This window comes from Hemiscyllium ocellatum, chromosome 2 (assembly GCF_020745735.1).
Source record: "Hemiscyllium ocellatum isolate sHemOce1 chromosome 2, sHemOce1.pat.X.cur, whole genome shotgun sequence".
In the NCBI taxonomy this organism is placed as follows: domain Eukaryota; kingdom Metazoa; phylum Chordata; class Chondrichthyes; order Orectolobiformes; family Hemiscylliidae; genus Hemiscyllium; species Hemiscyllium ocellatum.
The window spans coordinates 134,978,278-134,987,071 of record NC_083402.1 but is presented as its reverse complement, the minus strand read 5'-3'; the positions used below and the strand labels follow the sequence as shown (position 1 = coordinate 134,987,071).

General features: G+C 39.3%; 1 protein-coding gene across 1 annotated transcript in view; it reads right to left on the bottom strand.

Annotated features, from left to right (window-relative positions):
* Positions 1-502: 502 nt before the first annotated feature.
* Positions 503-8,794, bottom strand: part of LOC132825291 (tetratricopeptide repeat protein 39B) — a 111,085-nt gene continuing 102,793 nt past the window's right edge. The window contains exons 18-19 of the mRNA XM_060840398.1: positions 7,685-7,801; positions 503-5,098 (exon numbers count right to left, since the gene is read on the bottom strand). Coding sequence (XP_060696381.1) covers positions 5,002-5,098; positions 7,685-7,801 — 214 coding nt within the window. The 3' untranslated portion in view covers positions 503-5,001. The remainder of the gene's footprint in view (positions 5,099-7,684; positions 7,802-8,794) is intronic.

Sequence of the window (8,794 nt, the reverse complement as noted above, 5' to 3'; positions counted from 1 at the left end):
ATCTTCTATCCCTATGTGTATCCCATTATCAGTTCCTTTAGGCTTGCAACATTCCATTTGCCATAAATTACTCCTGTCACCCCCACCATAACAGATCGCTTGCTTCTGCACTTTCCTAGGACACATTTTCCCTGACCCTGTACTGACTTAAAGGTTGGTCATTGCTATAATCTTCCAGTTCACAAGAGAGGCCATCAAAATGAATTAAGCATTTTATCGTGAAGAGAAATGTATTTAACGATAAACATCAGTTTATTTGTATATCAGTTCTAAACTTCTCATTTCTCTATTGTATTAAAAACATAATTTGGAGGTGCCGATGTTGAACTGGATGGACAAAGCTTAAAAGTTACATAATGCCAGGTTATTGTCCAACAGGTTTATTTGGAAGCACTAGCTTTCGGAGTGCTGCTGCTTCATCACCACCTGATGAAGGAGCAGAGCTCCGAAAGCTAGTGCTTCCAAATAAACCTGTTGGACAATAACCTGGCGTTGTGCAATTTTTAACATTAAAAACTTACCTTGCTGAACAAGGAAATTAGTTGTCAATGGCTTTAATTAAAACACTGCCCAAGGGAAATGTATTTCAAGTTACCCAACACCGTTTAGTTTTCTGGTGGGAGTTTAAAAACAGGTTCTACTGTAACTTTGTGCAAAACGAACAAGTTGTAATAAAATACTTCCTGAGCTGCAACAGGACTGGAATTAACAAGTGGGCCATAACAGACGTCCTGTGTTAGCCTCCCAATAGCAGGATAATCTCCCCCCATTAAGTTGGAGGGTGGAAGAGGCTAACGCAGTACTCCTTGCCACCAGCAGTAGAGTATTAATTTGATCCATTAATGATGGAGCTGGTACCCACTAGCCCTGAACCCATTACACTTTAGTAGTGACTTAGATTAAATGGAGGTCCACTTGGCTTTCCTGTGCCTTCAGGGGGCCCACCAAACCTTGCTGGCTTTGCCAGTGGCCTCACATGCCAGGGTCCCATGGTCAATCTCTGCCTACTCAAGGGATCTGGCATTGGAAATGGGGAAGGCCAGTGAAAGACACCTTCCCCCAGCCTCTCACCTTGTAATAGAATAGAATTAACAGAATCCCTACAGGGAGGAAGCAGGCCATTTAGCCCACACCGACCCTCCAAACAGCAACCCACCCAAACCTACTCTATCCCCACAATCCTGCATTTCCTGTGGCTAACCCACCTAACTACATATCCCTGGACACTATGGGCAATTTAGCATAACCAATCCGCCAAACCTACACATCCTTGGACTGAGTGAGGAAACCCAAGTAGACAACGTACAAATTCCACCCAGACAGGTGACCAAAGGTGGAATTGAACCCGGGTCCCTGGTGCTGTGAGATAATAGTACTAATGACTGAGCCATTGTGCCGCCCCTGCCCACCCTGCAACCCACTTCATGATCACCTCGCATTTGGCCTGGGCTGCTTCTCAATCCTGGGCCACTGATGGGTGCATTGCAGCCAAGAGTCATAGCTTCCGCTGATATCAATGAGAAGTTGTTAGTCTCAGATTGCCAGCAACTGTAAGTGAATGGGACTTCCACTGCAATGGAATGGCGTGGTGTCCCACTTTTGGCACTTAAATGTTCAAAGTGCCCTAGATTCCATAGGTCTTCCCTAAGCAATGGATGCGCATTCTCCACCAGTTCTCTGACTGGTTAGCGAGACTTCCAGCAAGCTAACAGACATCCTATCCGGCTACAAGAAGGTTTAATGGCAGTTTTCACTGGGACCAACTAAATTAAGGCTCAAATACAAATGGAAAATGCTGGAAAAACCAAGCAACCCTGGAAGTATCTGGGGAAGCAGAAACAGAGTTTACATTTCAGGTTGGTGGCCCTTCATTTTATTTCTGAATTTCCGCATTTTGTGTTTTGTACTTAGATTTTGGCTCCTTTTATTTCCTGGCATGAAAATGCAAGCAATTAATGCAAATTTTTGGTTCACAGCTATGTCATAAACAGTGGGCCAAACTGAAACCACTCGACCTCAATACAACCTAAACCTCTAAATCATGCAACTCCAAATGTCTGTTTTGCAAATTATGTCAATATTTTGAAAGATCACTCTTATCACTTCACTCTAAACCACTGAGTACCAATGAGGGCAAAACTCCAATTCTGTTACCTAGACCAGACATTTAACCACGTTCTGAGGTGTAGAAAATGAAAATATCCACACCAATTGCAGTTGAGTTTTGACTATGAACTGTGAGTTTACTAAATCATAGATTTCAATTTTAAAAGAAAATACGAAAGAGATTTTAAACAAAAAATATATTTATACAGTGCATTTAATGTAATAATACATCCACAAGGTGCCTTACAGGAGCATTACATAACAAAACTGGACACTAAGCTGAATAAAAAAATATTAGGTCTGATGACTAGTAACTTGGTTAAAAAAAAGGGCAGGATTTTAACGGTGGTCTTAAAAGAGGAGAAAGAAAAATATAGAAACAGAGAAGCTTATGGGGAGAGTTTCAGAGCTTAGGGACCATTGATGGAATTATAATTTGGAATGCACAAGACGCTTAAATTCAATGGGCACAGAAGTCAATGGGGATTGTAAGGCTAGAGGAGCTTACAGAGATATGGATGAGCAATGCCATGGAGGAATTTGAAACAAAGTGGTGAATCTTATCAAGATGTTGAGGGTGCCCCCTACAACTAGAGAACCAGCAAGAAATCCACACTGTCTCTTTTTGGGAAAGCTTGTCAAACAGGCCTCTCCCTGGAATCTGGACCAGAACTGCACAAATCTTGCCAACTGAGAGCTGGTGGCTAATTAGAGGCCAGCAACTCTTACCCTCAGCAGAACCGCTGGGGAGGCTGTTGCACTGCACAAGGAGAAGCTTCAGAGTCCCAGGACTGAGAAGAGGCCCAAACCACAGGCAGATAACATCAGGAAGGGTACCAGTTGCTGGGAGAGGGGAGCAGATAGGAGTTGGAAACATGGATGGGAAAAGTGGCTCTCAGAAGACTTTCCTCCTTCCAATATTGAGTTCCTTGTACAGATACCAAGTGTCTTTGATCCAGGGAACACCCTCACCCCCAAAGTTGGCAAAAACTGGCTGCATCGTTTTAGCTGCTATGACGACAGCTGATTTCGAAATAGTGCTGGCAAATCGGGGTCCTTAGGTGGTCATTGTTTTGCCAATGGGAGGGATTAATTGGCAGAGGGGTCACAAAGTCAACCATGGGCCTTTTTGCTTAATTGCATATCCTTTCTGTCTTAAAACATGCTGCCAGAGAGAGCTGAAGATTCTGCACAAGGATAGAATTTTAAAATTGAGATGCTGCTTAAACAGAGATCAGTGTAGATCAGTGAGCATAGGTCAGATGGTGAACAGGACTTGATACAATTTAAGAAATAACTTAAATACCTTTGTCATCTTAATAAATCTATTGTACTGAAACCTAACTCGCACCCCCTGAATAAAATGGAGGTCCCAAAATGTTTATAGGACAATTAAATTTATCAGCTTTATCTCAGGAATTCAATTCAATTTTCAATATGAAGGCACTGGCCAAATTTACTAAGACGAATGCAGTAAATTATAACCTTGGTTCATATTGGTGACTTGGTTCTTCCTATGCATAACCAGAGAAATACAGTGGCATACAACAATGGTAGAGACAGAGAAGACATAGCGAATTCCACTTAAATCGAAGACAATTTGTAGAAGCAGGAATACTGGATAAAAACCCAGGGCAAATGATATAAAATAATGCCTATTCCATAATTATTCTATTAATTTATTGGAGTTTATAAGTTATTGTATCAATTGCACCCATATATAGATTTTGATCCTGGATCTTGCTATGGTTTTGAGTTAACGTATTACAGCAGGAGTGATCAAAGCTTTTAACTTCATTAGTCACACATAGTTGTGTTGCACTGTGGAACTTCATGGGCTAACTGATTTGTATGCACCTTTAACCAAGAACAATAGTTCTCAGTGACCTGATTTAGAATTTATTTGACAATAAAGCAACAGAACAAGATAGAGATTTGAAAAGTCTCCAGTACCACAGTATTCAAACTAAACAATTAAGTGGAGAAATAAGACCAAATGACTGGGATTGGAAACCTGGATTGCTCAAGTGAGTGAACTACACACACATACTCAGTTACTTGGGTCTTGTGTTTTCAGTCTTGGATTGTTCGTTCTCAGTTAAAGTTGACATAAAGTCATTGATCAGTCCATAATAAGTGCTGAGCAATGTACAGTAAATCTATTACCACAAGTTCATGTGCACCAATGTATTCCAATTACAATTTACTTTTTCAGTAACTAATAATTCCAGGATAATGCTGAGAAAATGCATTTGTAGTAAGGCTTTACTGCAATAGAAACAGAAAATGCTGAAAATATATGACAAGTCCACCAATAGTAAATATAGGTACTATTTTCAACGGTGAGTCTCTTCCAATGAAAGGTTCCAGCTGAATATCAACTTATTTTCAGATCACAAAAAAGAAATTGAGCATTCATATTTTCTGCTTTTATTTCAGATTCTTTTTAAACAATTGAAAGTTTTTTTTTCATCCTTCCATTCAAGTTGCAAGATATTCAGTTCTAGGTTCATGTGAACGCTTAAAGCAATGTTTAATTTTTTTTTAAAAATGAACTGACTGAATCAATATCTAACTTTATTGCACCAGCATTTCCTGCCCACATTCAAGTAAAAACAAAGGTTGTAAATGTGATTTTGATAAAGAACAAAACTCTGTCTTTTATTTTGATGCAAGGATATATAGAGTTGAACACATTTTACAGCACTGTAGAAAAAACCCTGGCTAATTTGTAAAATGGGAAAAGGGGGACGTATTACTACATTCAGAATACTTCTAAGACAGCAGATTATGTCAGCATTATTTTGCTCTAGTTTGTGATTTGCATATCACTCCTACCCGTACACATATTTATTTATTGCAACGTACTTCAGGAATTTGATTCTGAGGAACTGGTCAAGGTGTTGAGGTAGGGGAGTTCTTCAAGCTGTTCAGTGCAGCATGGATCCTAAAATGTAACCTAGATTCCATTGAATAGTCTTTGTAGTTATTCCTGCAGTAGAGGAAAAGAAAATATAGGAATGCATTAAGTGGAAAGCAAGGAAATGAAGAATTACTCCTTCTTGGTATAATTTAGAGTGTGCATATTTTTCCATGGCCATTCTTAGAGTCATATGGTTGGAAGTACCAAATATATTTAATAACCCCATGAGATCTCTCTGGTTTGCAGTACTTCAGGGAACAATGATGGTTGGATAGATAACCATTGACCCCAAACTGAGGGTTTCACCCTCCCAGGTAATAGCAATATATTCAGCCAGTCATTGTGATAATCTTTGAATTAACATATCAGCATAAGTAGAATTCAATTGGATGAGAAAAGTGTTTCATTCTGTTTATATCATAAGCCAAAGTCCTCTTGACATTCACCCAATGCAAATTCAAGTTGCAACTCAATTATGAAGACAAATATTGAGGAATATTAAATCAACAATCATGGATTGAGTCTTCCCTGATTGCTTGAATTCAGTTGAATCTCCAGCCAAAAATGGCATCCAGTGAGGGTGAAGGTAATATATTGGGCATTTGGTATTCATTTTAATTTGAGATCATGGAATGGGTAAGTCACTTGTGGAACATCTGTATGTTCATGTCAGTGGCAGGCCTGGTCTGTTTCAAGACCAGGTACCCTGAATCTGCAATGGCCAAGTTGCATACCATAAATTATGCAGTCTGGAGGGTGAGCTGATCGGAGTAGCATGGATAAAAACATTCATGATGGTGAGAAGTTCAACATTTCTGTCCTCTTCTTTCAGTAAGCAATATTCTTGTCCATGTTTCTTCTTGGAAAATTCATTGCATATCAGAATAATTTTTCACATTCAGATAGATGCAGATACACAATTAGTTCTGGTGAAAATTTCCATCATTATAACAGGGGTATCGTCAGAAACAATAGCCTTCAATGTGTTCAGTGGGCCAGACCAATTCCTAATGCTATGTAGAATGAATTAAATTGACTGTATATCTGTGAAGGTAGTGTTTGTTTTTAGAGTAAATTTCAATAATTGAAATTAAAATATGTAGTTTTAATGAGGAAAGGTAAATAATTCAGACACAGGTAGTGTACTAACAAAGACACCATCCTTTGACTGAACATTTAAATCGAGCCCTCTCCCCGAAAAGATCCCATGGCACCACAAGAAGATCAACAGGGGTGGCCTGGTCAATACTTGCCACTTAATTAACCTTACTAAAACAGATAGCTTTATAATTATTTCATTGAAGTTTGTGGAACATACTTGTATCTGTGTGCAAATTGATTGCCATGGATGTTGCCAGGGTTGGAGGATTTGAGCTATAGGGAGAGGCTGAACAGGCTGGGGCTGTTTTCCCTGAAGCATCGGAGGCTGAGTGGTGACCTTATAGAGGTTTACAAAATTATGAGGGGCATGGATAGGGTAAATATGCAAAGTCTTTTCTCGGGGGTCAGGGAGTCCAGAACTAGAGGGCATAGGTTTAGGGTGAGTGGGGAAAGATATAAAAGAGACCTAAGGGGCAACTTTTTCACACAGAGGGTGGTACAGGTATGGAATGAGCTGCCAGAGGAAGTGGTGGAGGGTTGTAACAATTGCAACATTTAAGAGGCATTTGGATGGATATATGAATAGGAAGGGTTTTGAGGGATGTGGACTGGGTGTTGGCAGGTGGGATTAGATTGGGTTGGGATATCTGGTCGGTATGGACGGGTTGGACTGAAGGGTCTGTTTCTATGCTGTACATCTCTGTGACTCTATAACTTGCGTTATTAATGCCATGAATTATCCCCATGTGGCAATGTTTGATAACAGGACACTAAGGAAATATTAGAGCTAGGGTTGGAGGACTTGAGCTATAGGGAGAGGCTGAACAGGCTGGGGCTGTTTTCCCTGGAGTGTTGGAGGCTGAGTGGTGACCTTATAGAGATTTACAAAATTATGAGGGGCATTGATAGGATAAATAGGCAAAGTCTTTTTCCTGGAGTCGGGGAATCCAGAACTAGAGGGCATAGATTTAGGGTGAGAGGGGAAAGATATAAAAGAGACCTAAGGGGCAACTTTTTCACACAGAAGGTGGTACGTGTACGGAATGAGCTGCCAGAGGAAGTGGTGGAGGCTTGTACAATTGCTACATTTACGAGGCATTTGGATGGGCATATGAATAGGATGGGTTTGGAGGGATATGAGCTGGGTGCTAGCAGGTGGGACTAGATTGGGTTGGGATATCTGGTCAGCATGGACGGGTTGGACCGAAGGGTCTGTTTCCATTCTGTACATCTCTATGACTCTATAACACTTCACTCGCTATAGAATGTTTTGGAACATCACAAGATCACTCAAGTTACTATCGGAAATTCAAATCTTGCCATTCTCTCTACTAGAGAAGAGGACCAGTGGTCAATTCAGATATCAGAGAAAAAGCCCATTCCAGTTACAGGATATAGAAAGAACAGGTAATGCCTCAATGGAACATTGGAATTCCAGTACGATTTTTGTTAATTGGTTTATCCCCCAGGCAGATAAAGGAAGAAGAAATGAAAAGCAATCAATTAATTATTGATAATACTGTTGTAAATTTAATATTTTTCTATGGCACTTACTTTGCAGTTTCAAAGTACATTCTGGCTTTATCGTTGTGTCCTTGCTGTTTGTATAACAATCCCATTTCATAAAGAGTAAATGGCACCAAATAATGGTCATATCTTATCCTCTTCTCACTACGTAAATAAAACAGAAAGCTCAAATATTTACAAACACAATCCTGAATACACAACGATCAAAAAGCAAACTTCATCCTTTAGGCATTTTTAAATATTCAAATTGACGCACTGCTCCTGATACTACAAAAATCTGAGTAGTTTTCCACAGTCCCAAATGTCATAGTAAATAAAAGCAAATCAAGTAAGTGTTTATTGTGAGTGTGAGAAGTGCAGATACCAGACAACCAGAAATGAACTATTTAAAACCTGTAGGAATAACATAAATCTGGAAATTCATACGCCTGATTATTTATTTACTTTTCTCAGTTGATCTCTAATAGTAGCTTGTCTAATGCTGCATAGCAGAATGACTGCATTATCAAAATTAAAATCTTCAGTAAGGCATTTTAGAATTAGATTTTATTGTCATGTTTACTCAACTACGCAAGTACAGGAGTACAAGTGTATAATGTCGCCATTCCTGGCACCACCTTAGGTACAAAGGTATCAGGGTACAAAATCTTAGATAGCAAAAGTAGCAAAATATAGAAATAAAGTTAAATGTCATAGTCCTTCTTAATAGTAGAAAAATAAAAAAATAAAGTTTAAAGTTATACATTATAGTCAACAACGTTTCCATTGGGGTCTCCCAGTTTTATTTGCTAATGTGCTTGAAGAAGAACTAAATAAACCATGGAATTGGCTTTGGCAACACAGAACATGACAGCTGAAGAGAATGGGAGGTCAGTAAGGATCTGTCATCCCAGAGTGATCTTTGAATGAGGACCAATTTTGTGAGATTGCACAGTGATAGTCAAAACCTGGCCGAGACATGTGTCATGATATATCTGAGCCAGGCTGATTAAATATATCTACAATCCTATGAAGTGTTTTGGGCTGTTTCTTTTTGGCTAAACATGCTATATAAATGTAAGTACAAATTAATACACAACAGAGATTTAAACAGTATTACTGGATATGATTGTGTTTCAATGCTGGTGTGAACATATC